Source organism: Suhomyces tanzawaensis (genome assembly GCF_001661415.1).
Source record: "Suhomyces tanzawaensis NRRL Y-17324 unplaced genomic scaffold CANTAscaffold_7, whole genome shotgun sequence".
In the NCBI taxonomy this organism is placed as follows: Eukaryota; Fungi; Ascomycota; class Pichiomycetes; order Serinales; family Debaryomycetaceae; genus Suhomyces; species Suhomyces tanzawaensis.
Window position 1 is genome coordinate 451,131 of NW_017963642.1, and position 11,830 is coordinate 462,960.

Consider the following 11,830-nt stretch of genomic DNA (forward strand, 5'->3'; position numbering starts at 1 on the left):
CTGTATTGCAAAATGCGATTTTAGCGGTTCCCCAGATTAGTAACGCGGTTGGATGGGCGCGGAGAGACAATCAAATCGGGGACGATGGGAACCGTGCCCCGTAAGAACCGAGAAGATAAAGGCACCAATATGGCCAAAATGGCAAAGGGCAGCTATATACAAATTATTTGAGTACAGCTGGGAGTCTATCATACATTAGAGAATAATGAATGTGCCAATAGTTTGGTAGTCTATACAATGTTCATGTTCCCTTAGCAATAGTTAAGCAGCCTCTTGCTTTATCTCAGGGCTAGGGCTGGACAATTTTGTCACTCTCTTTTCAATCAATCTTGTAGGGTTCAAGGTGAAGAAACACTTCTTATCGATATTCTTACTCTCTTCCTTAGTTGTTTCAGGAATTTGCTTTGCTATCCTTATGCATCTCCGGATGGTTTTGACCAAGGTTTCGTACTGCTCTCTTTGAGGGTCTTTCTTATCTTCCTTTGGCTCCACACCTTCCGCTTCCTCGGGTTCCTCCTTCTTAATAAACCCGCTTTCTTTTGGCTCTTCATCTATCACCTCGAGCTTCTGCTCCTTGAGGAATACTTTCTTTAAGTACCTGTCAGTGATTCTTTTGTCGATATCGTACATCGCAGCCAATGCAATCTGGGGAGGTGTGAAAAGGAATGCCACATCACTCAACAATGCATAGTCATTTAACCATTTTTTGGATTTGTCGTATAATGATCCAAGTGTGTCAATGTTCACATCGTACATCAAGGGTGATGGATGTAATAGCACAGCTTGTGAGTCCAAGAAGAACCCATACAACGGTCTGAACGGATGATGCACCATCAATGTGAATTTTAAGCTTTGAAGCACGATAAATTCGAGATCCAAAATGTCCTTTGTCAGCACTTTGACTAATGCTTTGACGAAGGACTCAATAGATATGAAGTAATTTTCGGATTTCGCTGCCAAAAACACGCATGTATATAGAATGTTCTTGGGATGATACTCGCTGACGGATTGAACAAGGTAGAATTTCTTGAAAAATGACACAGCAGTGGCTCTTACTTGGGTGGGCATTTTAAAATGATTGCATGTTTGTATGATACTTCTGCTGTAGTAATGCAAATATTTGGTTTCTTCCTCATAAGTTAAAAGGTCAAGAAGCTTCTCAGGATTGAGTTCCTCTTTGAACTTTTCAAAAGGTTCGGGTGACTTCTGTCTGATGGACTCAAATACTTCATTAAACTTTTCAGTGGCAGCCTTCCGACCACTTTCATTGGCTTTCCTTCTTGTTTCTTCAAATGATTCAGCAGTATACGACCACATTTCATACTGGGTAGATCTGCGATAAAGGTCATCATTGGATACTTGCTGCTTTTTCACAGGCTGAGGGTCTTGTTCAGCCTCCGTCTTTACCTTACCGTTCCTATCCATTGCCAAAGTATGTTTGATGGATTAGAGTGTCTGGCATTAGATGAGAGTTATGCAGGCAAGCGATTACTTAAGAATCAAGGGCTAATTACATAAGCGAGGATACAGAGTGCATGACTCCAGACTACAATGACAACTCTACTATGACATCTATTAGGGGAAATAAAGTAATCCAGTACCAAATCCAATGCGAAGTTAGGGTCCTAAGAGGTAATTGAAGTTTTGACATAAATCGTAGCTTGCACAAGCAATTTTTGGCCAGCTTTAGCTCACAAATCGAGTGCTCCCACTGCTTCTTCTTCTTCGTCATCACTCGATAAGCTTCCTACGTCGCTGAGCTCGTCATCTTCGTCATCTTCACCATCTTTGCCGTTGACCTCGTCATCATCGAGTGTCACATTCTTGGCATACTTCTGTACGTAATGCTTGACAGTATCAGTATACTTCGCCTCGTCCTTAGTCATCAAGGTCGAGGCTTCAGTATTCAAAGGATCGCTGGGGTTGGCATAGCGCAACAAGTGAGGCAAGAAGTTCTCAAAGATGTTCAACAACCCGAACATTGGCAGCCAGGTTTGATTAATCACATCAAGACAAACTGAGCCCGAGCCCTCATCGATATTGGGGTGATAGATCTTGTTGGTGAACCCAATAGAAGGGGATTTGATGGGGTACTGGTCAGGCAATTCTACTCTAATCTTCCAGGTACCTCCGACGTACGGAGTGTCGCCAGGCCCTTTAAAGATGACAAAGAATTGCTGGATAGAATCTTGAATCAACGAGACTTCATGGTCACTCATCATGAGCTCCATTACATCCTTTTCCATCCGTCTTTTGGGAGATGTCATCTTGTTGTATTTGATAGTAGTCACGGACTAGGGTTTCCACTAAGGGTGATTTAAATAGTGTGGTCGTGTGGTAGATCCTGCACGTGACCGGCTCTACCGGTCACTCCGCACAAGACGTTATCAGTCACTGTGGATGGAAATGGCAACTCGTGGCTATAGGCAAGAAATGTATTTAAATGTATTTATATGTATTTATTTGTATTGAATCAAACTAATCTAGCTGTAGTAACCATCAATTCGAGGCTTGACATTCTTTTTGACAATCTCGATCTTCCAAGGCACACTCAAAAGCTTCTGACCCTGCTCTTCGAAGTGACTGGAGGCGTCATAAGTGCCCCTTATGAATGGACCTCCTGGTAAGGTATCGGGAGCAAATGTCACCGAGTGGGGAGACTTTGGGCATTCGGTAATAACCGCGTTCTTGGTCACATCCTCGTTTCTGGTTTTGAAAGGAATGCCATGCTTGCGCACTACCTGATGATAGGTGAGCTTTCCAAGGTCTCTCTTCTTCACCTTGTACTTGACAGTAAGCACGTATGTCGAGTATTCGGGAAGCACGAAATGTAATTGTTGAGGCATCTCTTCCATGTCTCTAGCGTAGACTAGCTGGGTCTGGTGGTCAACAATATCAATGATCATCGACTCGAGGTCAAGAAATTCCGAGTCAAATTGGGCATGGATTTCTTCTTTGGTCTTCGTCATGGTGGCAATTATGGTAGAGAAACTCTCAGGCAAAGACCTGGCAGGCTACTTATAGTGGCTACCCATCAAGTAGGAGCCTGAAATATGCCAACAGTCACGTGCGACCAACATGCATGTGAAAAGCTTCTTCCCACATATTGTTGCTTAACCTAATACTGCCACCGGTGGCGACGCCAGGCATGGTTTATCCGGAGTGGCTTTCGGTCCATATTTAGGCCACTTGTCATCTAGAACAATCAGAACAATAAACGGCCACCTGGAACCGGATGGGGCGGCACATCAGAACAAAGGCCTAAACAACTTGACCATAGGTCCCTTCACTAATCTCCTTCTTGATATCCTCTATCACCTTTCTCTGGCTTTCATCTAATGCCTCCAATTCGTCCTCCTTCAAGTTGTTGACATCTTTGAGTAATTTCGCGTGATCTGCGGTTACTTCAGTGAGCACAGGCTTTCTTTTGTTCAAAGCAAGCTCGATCAAATCACGGTTTGTGGTTGAGGTGATCAAGCTTAACTCCACCAATGCATGCGATAATTGAGGGAATTGTTCCAACAATGTTTGGGCCATTCCAGGATTGTCGACACTCAATTTCTTCGCCTCCTTCAATATTTGAAGTGCCGAAGCCTGGTCAATGCTGTTGGCCACGTTTGAAATCACGCCTGAAGCAGTCTGGTTTGGTTGGATCTGAATTCCCAATGGAAGTGGGGGCAATCTTTCCCTCTCTTCCTCTTCGTCGGTAAATGCGCATTTCAAGAATCTCCCATTAGGCAATGCCATATAGTTGAGATTTCTGACAGCACTAGCCGCAGTTTCATGGTCGCCGTAGTCGACTATGGCAGTTCCCTTGGACTTTCCTGTCATTTCGTCGAACATAAGTTTCAAGTCTTGCACTGGCCCGATTGATTTGGCGATGTCCAAAACCTGCTGCTCTGAGTATTCAAAAGGGAACTTCCCGATGCTCACACTGGTTCCACTTCCGAAGTTCATGATTATGGGATGTTGTAAATGCTGAGTGTCTAAAGCAATGACTAAACAACCTTAGCACATCATCATCGATACCAGCAGAATTAGTGATGGGTGGCTCCCAGCGCGTATGTAGTCACGTGAGCTAATTTGTCTGGAGTATCAGTCAAAATTTTACTTGATAACAATTTCAACCGACCCCACCACGTAGGATACCAAATGGACGCCAAAGAAATCAAATCGACCATCTCGAACCTTGAGAAGGCATCCGACGATGCTACTATTTTAAAGCTTTTGAATATCCTTAGTGATGGTGTGCAACCAACTGAGAAGCTCTTGAGAGAAACCAAAGTAGGTGTAGCAGTCAACAAATACAGATCCCACAGCAATGGAGAAATCAACTCCTTAGTTAAGAAAATGATTAGAAACTGGAGAGAATCTGTTCAAAATGAAAAGAAGAAAAAGGGAAGCAATGGCGGAAATGCCAGTCCAACCGGACCAAATGACTCGAAGTCTGCTGGGTCTGGCTCTCCAACTGGTGGTTCTGGCTCTCCCGCAGCAGGATCTACCGACAGCAAATTCCACAGGGGTAATAGAAATCCCAAGACTGATGGAGTCAGGACTGAGTTGTATGATAATACTACCAGGAATGCTTCTGTTAGCGCATTGTACACCGCTTTGGCCATTGAGCGTGACGACGCACCCTCGCATATCATATCGATTGCTACTGCTATAGAGAGTGAAGTATTCAAAAGTGAGTACTCTGCTGTTAATGACAGCTATAGAAACAAATTGCGTACCTTCACCATGAATCTTAGAAACAAAAAGAACCCTGAACTTAGAGAAAGATTATTAAGCAAGGCTATTTCTCCATCTGCTTTTATCAAAATGACTCCTAGTGAAATGGCACCAGAGGCCTTGAAAAAGGAGATCGAGAAGTTGCACAAGCAAAACTTATTTGATGCCCAAGGTGCTACCGAGAAGAGAGCTGTTACTGATAGATTTACATGTGGTAAGTGTAAGCACAAGAAGGTCAGTTACTATCAAATGCAAACTAGATCTGCGGATGAACCTTTGACTACTTTCTGTACTTGTGAGAATTGTGGTAACAGATGGAAATTCTCCTAATCAACGCCTTACCAAGACTCCCTTGTGGAGTATTCCAATTCACGACTTTTGCTGGTGAGTATACCCTCTATACTTCGTGAACCACATGTGTATAGACCTGTATTATAATGTTAACAACTAAATGCTACCTTTGTGCCAATGGCTTCCTAATATTCCTTTTCCAATATTATTATTATACATGCATAGGGGTTTCTCTAACTAGACAATATATAAGTAACGTACTATGGCCCATACAACCAGTAACGTTGGCCATCTATAACCGGGCCAAAAATGCCTATCTATCCGAGTTCATTAAACGTTAAACCTAATACTGAATGTTCTTAGTCAAGAAAGAAATCAAATCGACCTTGGTGACGATTTGGACTGGCTTGTAATCATCGTCAGTGATGATTGCGTTGGAGTTGGTTTCGAAAAACTTGTTCAACAAAGACAAGCTAGTTTCGAGGGTGATTGGTTCGTAGGATCTTTTGGTGAAACCAGATTCCTTGGTGATGTTGAAGGACTTTTCGAAGTCGTTCAACTTTCTAAAATCAATGATGATGGACTTGATGGAGTTAGTCATTTGGACCTTCTTGGTGGACAAACTCTTCAAAATCTTGGACAAGGTGACTAAACCGACCAACTTTCCGGACGAGTTCAACACTGGCAATTGGTCAAAGCCGTTAGATTGCAATAAGTTGAAGGTCTTTTCAACGGTATCAGCTAAAGTGACAGTCACAACAGGGGCCTTGTCGGCAACCAAATCCTTAATGGTATGCTTGTGCAAGAAGTCGTCAGCCTTGTCGGCAGCAACGTTGGTCTCTTCAACTTGGAATCCGTTGGTTTGCATCCATTCATCATCAGCAAACTTGGACAAGTAAGATCTGATGGAGTCTGGGAAGACAACAACCAAGACATCGTCTTCAGTCAAGTCCTTGGCCACAGTCAAAGCAGCTTGCAATGCAGAGCCCGAGGAGCCACCAACTAAGATACCTTCTTCTCTGATGATTCTTCTGGCCAACTTGAAGGACTCGGCATCGTCAGTCTTGAGCCACGAGTCGACATATTCTCTGTTCAAGACGTCTGGAATGAAATCGTAACCGATACCTTCGACCATGTAGCCTTCGGTCGAGGTGTTCAAAGATTCTGGCTGGGCCAAGATGGATCCATGAGGATCAGCACCGACGACCTTAATCTTGGGGTTCTGTTCCTTCAAGTAGCGGGAGATACCACTGATTGTACCACCAGTACCAGCACCAGCAACAAGGTGGGTGACCTTACCCTTGGTTTGGTCCCAGATTTCAAAACCAGTACCGTAGTAGTGGGCATTTGGATTGGCCTCATTGGCGTATTGGTCCAAAATGACCGAGTTAGGGATCTCCTTTTCCAACTTACGAGCCACACCGATATGCGACTCAGGGGCGTCCCAGGCAGCCTCGGTTGGGGTTCTGATGATCTCAGCACCCAAGGCCTTCAACACAGAAACTTTCTCGTTGGACATCTTCTCTGGCAAGGTGATGATAGTTCTGTATCCCCTGACAGCACCGACCAATGCCAACCCGATACCGGTGTTACCGGAGGTAGGCTCGATCAAGGTGTAGCCTGGCTTAATTCTGCCCTGCTTTTCAGCCTCTAACACCATGTTCTTGGCGATTCTGTCCTTAATGGAACCACCAGCGTTGAACAATTCAACTTTAGCGTAGATCTTGGCCTTGATTCCATAGGATTGAGGAATACGGTTGAGCTGGATCAACGGAGTGTTACCGATGAGGTCGAGCGAGGATTCGTACAAAGGTGGAGGGGCAGTCATTCTGGTTGAAGAAAGAAGTAGGATGGAATGCCTGAGTTATATGTGATTATTATGGTGTGAGCACGAAAATTTTTGTGTGGCTCGCGATGGCTCGGTTAGTGAAGGAGATGGGCGTGGTGGAGCGGTTATGGGCGTCAGCAGCACCAAACGAGCTAAAATAAGCGAATGGAGGGCTGGTGAGGAGGGCTTGTGTGGGCTTCGGCCCCGAACTCCGAACCATAGCCGTGTAGATCATGTACTGAAGCATGGCTTGTAAAACACCCACCCTATAAAAACCACCACCACCATGTGCCCATCTATTTTAGTATAGAATTTCTATCTCGTACTCGCCGGTACGAGGGCTTGCAGCTGATCTACGCAAGTCCGAGGTGAAATTCCAGCCCTTTTTCCGGGGTGGGCAAGGAAACGTAGCATGAAAGCTACTGACAGATCTAGGCTAATTAGTTGCTACATTTGCCCTAATCTAGGCCCATCGAATGATGCATTGCAGTCCCGTATATTGTAGGTTATACATTTATCAACTTACACTTGACAACATCCACGTCCTCGCCAGGAACACCTTTAGTGAAGTCGAACACCGAAAACGTCCCCTTCCTGTCCACCGTAAATATCTTACTTCCATCAGCACTGAACTTAATAGAAGCAGCCTCGGTAAATCTCTCAGCATTGGCCACTTCTCCCAACAAAACCACCACCCTCTTGTTCGTAGACGTAAGCGCAGACGAATTCAAGTTGGGAGTGCTCACCAAGTAGATGGACCCGTCCTTGTTCACAAATACAATGCCATCTCCTCTTGGTGAAAGGGCGGTCCTGTGAGCAGAAGATCCCACTTCCGATAACTTGAGAATCACCTCGGCCGAGTTGACACTAGAAAAGTCTTCCTCCTCCACACTATTCATACTGTTCTGAATACTGTATGTATCGGAAACTGCAACCGATTGCGTTCTGTTGGAATCGATCAAGGGCCCATCGAGCCGTATAACCAATGGAGGACGGCTCTTGAGCGAACACGACGTGATGATGACAGTGTTGGAGTATCTGGAACCAAACTGAAGGTCGGTGATACCCTCGTGCCCCATCATCAATTGGTCCTGAGCATCTGCAGCAGCCACTCCTTCAAGCTCACTGTGGCGACGTTGGGACTTGATACTCAAGTCGGACCAGATCAACCGAGGTCTTCTGTAATTATCGGAGAGTTCGTTGCTACGAAGCTTAATAACCAAGTAGCGTGACTCCCATACTGTGCAACACACCAAATGTGTTGAAGATGGGTTGAAATTAATGAGTTTTATGGGGTCACGGTAAGGAATGGTAATCGTGATAGGGTCAACTGAAGCCAATTTCTGGTTCTGCCCCAAGATGAGCCGATGGAGTATCACAAACGGTTGCTCCTTTCCTGAGAGTCTCTCTCGAGCAGTAATCCCACATGCCACCAAGGAATTGTTTGGAGCCATGGAGATGCACCTAATGGGGAAATTAGTAATGTAGGTGTAAATGGGTTGGCCAAGTCCATATGACAGGTTGCGTTTAAGGTTAATGACTCTCATAATACCCTTGGTACCAGATATCACAAGATAATCACTGGACAACTGGCAGAACAAGAAGTCCCACAGCTGGAGTTTTTTCTTTATATCTGACTCTTGAGAAGAAGCCACTTGGTCGGAATTGTTGTGATTGAATTCATTTTTGATAATTATTTCACCGGTTACAGTAGTGTCATTGTTTGCTGGATTCAATTCGTTCATATTCTCGCCGTACTCTCCAGACAGTTTGCCGCAACAGATCATTTGAGGTCTGCTCTCGGCACTGGAATCGTTTAGGGGCACCGTGTACTCATACAACTCCCACCGTTTCTCATTGATCAATACAAACCTCGTTACCTCGATGTCTAACTGGAGATCCACGTAGGTATGGATATCACTTCCAGTGAATCTAGTATTTTTCTTGATCATTGACCCTGACTTGAATGGTATTTGAGTCATGGATGCAAGGTTGAATTTAACTTGTTGAGTAGGGAAGGTGGTAAGCTTCCGATGAAATGGAAAACATTTGGAGAAGTTATACTCCTTCTCTTCACTGAGCGACTTGAGAAGATTGGACTCTAGAAGAAGCGAGTTCATGACCTCGGGAGTGCTATTGAGGAACGAAGCCTTCTCAGCAGAGCGCTGACGTGGTGAAATGGAGTTTGTCGAGGGTACGTGCACATTGCTTTGGAACTGTACCTGCACACTCTGGCCAGGAAGCAGCTGGTTGTACAGCATGTGTGACTGAGGAGTGGATATGTCCATTGCATTTCCTGGTGACGCCAGCGACACCGATTGAAAGTGGTGCAATTTGCGGAGTTCCTGGGAATGTCGTTTAATTTCAATAGGCTTCACTATTGAGTGGTCTGTCTGCAGCTTTAGAGGTTCCGCCAGATTCTCTTCTTCCTTGGCAAATTTGTAGAAGAGACTGATAAGATCCATAGTCTCTGGCGCAGGCTGGGAGTCCTCGAAAACCCCACCGCTTCTTTTGGAGGAAGACCTTCGTCTGTCTCCATAATTTGCGTTTTGTGGGGGGCCAATGAGCTGGACATTGAGCTGCTGTATAATATTATAGAGGTCCCGAAGGGGCCTTACCTCACTGATGATGTCGACACCTTCCTTCTGGCAGTTGTAGCAGAACGGGACCCCACTGGACCGGAAGATGGCCTCGGAGGTCAAGCACCCACACGAAAGTACCGACGCATCTGGGATGAGCTCCTCTGAAAGCACACCTGGGAACCGTAGAAGCTCTTCGAGGGATGACAAATTGAGCTTGTTCATGGTGGTAGTACTGCCACGTCAGTTGTTCACCTTAGAAAAGTTTCCTACTTGACGTCGTTAGCAATGGGAATAGACTCTAGATATTACGACCGTTTGTGACAAAAAAAAAGTGAGGCAGACGTAAATTTCGTGTGCTGAACCCTGGATGTGCTACTCCGTACAGTTGCGGTGCTTGCAGTGGGTATCAGCTGTGGTGCTATTTGGTGTGTGCCAAATTCAGACGGAGTCTTGAATCGTTATCTTTTTCGGGCAGATCGAGGAATGCGCATGCAGAACAATACGACATATGGGGCGCTGACACAGAAGGGACAGGCTTAAGCCGTTGTTGGGCCCGTTACGGGCCCGTTAACGAGCGAGGATTACATGTGAATAATTACGGGCTTAATTAGCGATACATACTGATGTGAAAAACCCACCCAAGGCAGACGCCTGGAGTAGAAGGAGTTACTTCTCGTCGTCGTTTTTGCTCACGCTGGTGCTGTTGCCGTTGTTGCTGCCATCCTCGTTGTCGTCCTCGTTCTGGAACGTGTGAATTCTTTTCAAGGTAGACGGCCTGTTGAAGGAAATCGGGGTAGACGAACGTGAGTTGTACGCCGAGGGCCTCTCGTCCGACACCTGAACCGCCTGAGGTATGGAAGTGGTACTCCTGTTTCTGTAGGAAGAGGAGGATGGGGAAGAAGCTGAATCCTCGAAGATGAGCGCTGGTGCCGGCCTAGTCTCATCAATACTGACCAAATTGGGAGTGCCTACCCGAGACAACGGCACCCGCTCCTCGGACAACGCATTACCAGTAGATCTTCCTGAGTAGTTGTCGTCTTCCGTGATTTCGGGATCAAATTGGTGGTGATCTTCCGCCACCCCGTAATCGAAGAACGAGTACAATGCATTGCCGAACTTTCCAAGAGCAGAACCCAAGCTTTTCAAAACCCCCCGGTTGGGCACGTTCCCATTGGGATACGAGTTGGAGTAGCCGTTTTCTTCGTAGATGGGCTTCAAGATTAATGCAGATCTGGGACTCAACTTAAGCTCACTCAATGATTTAAATTCATCCTCATCAGTATAGGTGGTTCTAGGAATCACAGGACAGTGGAAGACGTAGTGGGTTGGCGGAGGGTACGATGAGGGGGCGAACGATGCCATGGACCCGGGTTTGGGTACCACCTCCACCCCCGACTCGGTGTCCAACCACCTTCTCACGTCGTTCAACGTCTTGGACGATTCGAACGTCTGTTTCAACGAGCTTCCATTGAAGAGCTTTATAGATAATGTACAGGTGTTGCTTGGTTGTGGTGGGGTTGGCGATACCGACACTGGCGGCTTCGTGGATGCAAATTTAGCACTCTCCTCTCTGCTCCTTGCCTCTCGTTCTCTTTGGTCAGCTTTTAAGAGTTCTCTCAATCTTTTCTTTTCCTGCTCCTGGATCTGTCTTTGGGTGGCAACATCCAGCTTGTGCTTGCGGATGCGGCTGGCTTGCTCGTGGTCAAATTGTGACTGTTCTGGTTGTGGCGAAGGCGTCACAGGCTCAGGAGATCTTCCAGGACCTGATAATGCTGCGTTTGGTGAGTACTCGGGGGTGGCAGATGATGGGGAGGTGTGTTCGCCGGCATTTCCGGAACCGACGCCAGCACTGGGGCCGTAGGGACTGATCCTGGCCACGAGCTCCTCGGGGGTACCTGCGTCCTTGAGCACACACAACAAACGGCCCTGCTCCACCACGTAGAAGCTGGGCAACACCAAGTTGGGGAAAATCTGCTCGAAGTAGCCGAACTCGGTGGTCCCGTGGACCAACTTGAGAAGCACAAACCGTGCCAACGCCTGCTGCACCGTCAGTTTGTTATCGCCTAGCCACAGATGGACGAAGCTGGCGCTAGCGGCGTCGTCCCGGCTCAAGTAGACAAACAACGGGCGGTTCTCACTTATGCTTTGCTGGACCGCTTGGTTCACTGAGGTGCCAAATATCCTATCGATCGATGAAGCCATGACGTGCACTTGAAGAAGAAGGATTAACGTGCTAGGGTCAGTGGTGACAGGTGGGGATGACTTGTAGAATGTTGGACGGGTCAGATGATCAAGGTCAGATGATGTGAGGTTAATCAGTTTAAACTATTTAGAATCTATTGTCTGTCCGCCCGTGCGTGGTGCTTGCTGGGGGGTGGATCGCAAAGTCGCGACAGAT

At 46.3% G+C, this 11,830-nt stretch overlaps 8 protein-coding genes across 8 annotated transcripts; 1 reads left to right on the forward strand and 7 right to left on the reverse strand.

Moving 5' to 3' along the window:
• Nucleotides 1–71: 71 nt before the first annotated feature.
• Nucleotides 72–1,789, reverse strand: CANTADRAFT_307745 (TFIIH complex kinase subunit). The gene has a single exon (XM_020208372.1). The coding sequence runs from the start codon at nucleotides 1,423–1,425 to the stop codon at nucleotides 262–264; it is 1,164 nt and encodes a 387-aa protein (XP_020062502.1). The 5' UTR covers nucleotides 1,426–1,789; the 3' UTR covers nucleotides 72–261.
• On the reverse strand, nucleotides 1,692–2,267 carry UBC8 (E2 ubiquitin-conjugating protein; the record flags this gene model as incomplete). Its single annotated transcript, XM_020211195.1, has 1 exon — nucleotides 1,692–2,267. One exon carries the CDS (start codon nucleotides 2,265–2,267, stop codon nucleotides 1,692–1,694), a length of 576 nt encoding a protein of 191 aa, XP_020062503.1.
• Nucleotides 2,268–2,483: 216 nt separating this feature from the next.
• On the reverse strand, nucleotides 2,484–2,969 carry CANTADRAFT_7856 (uncharacterized protein; the record flags this gene model as incomplete). Its single annotated transcript, XM_020211196.1, has 1 exon — nucleotides 2,484–2,969. The coding sequence occupies one exon, from the start codon at nucleotides 2,967–2,969 to the stop codon at nucleotides 2,484–2,486; it is 486 nt and encodes a 161-aa protein (XP_020062504.1).
• A 292-nt stretch (nucleotides 2,970–3,261) lies between these two features.
• On the reverse strand, nucleotides 3,262–3,957 carry CANTADRAFT_23510 (uncharacterized protein; the record flags this gene model as incomplete). The annotated part of the gene is made up of 1 exon (XM_020206972.1): nucleotides 3,262–3,957. One exon carries the CDS (start codon nucleotides 3,955–3,957, stop codon nucleotides 3,262–3,264), a length of 696 nt encoding a protein of 231 aa, XP_020062505.1.
• Nucleotides 3,958–4,152: 195 nt separating this feature from the next.
• CANTADRAFT_7858 (transcription elongation factor DST1) lies at nucleotides 4,153–5,061 on the forward strand (the record flags this gene model as incomplete). Its single annotated transcript, XM_020211197.1, has 1 exon — nucleotides 4,153–5,061. One exon carries the CDS (start codon nucleotides 4,153–4,155, stop codon nucleotides 5,059–5,061), a length of 909 nt encoding a protein of 302 aa, XP_020062506.1.
• Nucleotides 5,062–5,365: 304 nt separating this feature from the next.
• Nucleotides 5,366–6,850, reverse strand: CYS4 (cystathionine beta-synthase; the record flags this gene model as incomplete). The annotated part of the gene is made up of 1 exon (XM_020211198.1): nucleotides 5,366–6,850. The coding sequence occupies one exon, from the start codon at nucleotides 6,848–6,850 to the stop codon at nucleotides 5,366–5,368; it is 1,485 nt and encodes a 494-aa protein (XP_020062507.1).
• A 506-nt stretch (nucleotides 6,851–7,356) lies between these two features.
• On the reverse strand, nucleotides 7,357–9,654 carry PTR3 (Ptr3p; the record flags this gene model as incomplete). The annotated part of the gene is made up of 2 exons (XM_020210455.1): nucleotides 7,357–9,058; nucleotides 9,164–9,654. The coding sequence occupies 2 exons, from the start codon at nucleotides 9,652–9,654 to the stop codon at nucleotides 7,357–7,359; spliced, it is 2,193 nt and encodes a 730-aa protein (XP_020062508.1).
• Nucleotides 9,655–10,491: 837 nt separating this feature from the next.
• CANTADRAFT_37748 (uncharacterized protein) lies at nucleotides 10,492–11,634 on the reverse strand (the record flags this gene model as incomplete). The annotated part of the gene is made up of 1 exon (XM_020208731.1): nucleotides 10,492–11,634. A coding segment is annotated over one exon (1,143 nt), but the record flags the coding sequence as incomplete, so codon positions are not given.
• Nucleotides 11,635–11,830: the final 196 nt, after the last annotated feature.

Coding starts and splice junctions, on each gene's coding strand:
- CANTADRAFT_307745 (XM_020208372.1), bottom strand. CDS start 1,425: ATGGATAGGAACGGTAAGGTAAAGACGGAGGCTGAACAAGACCCTCAG.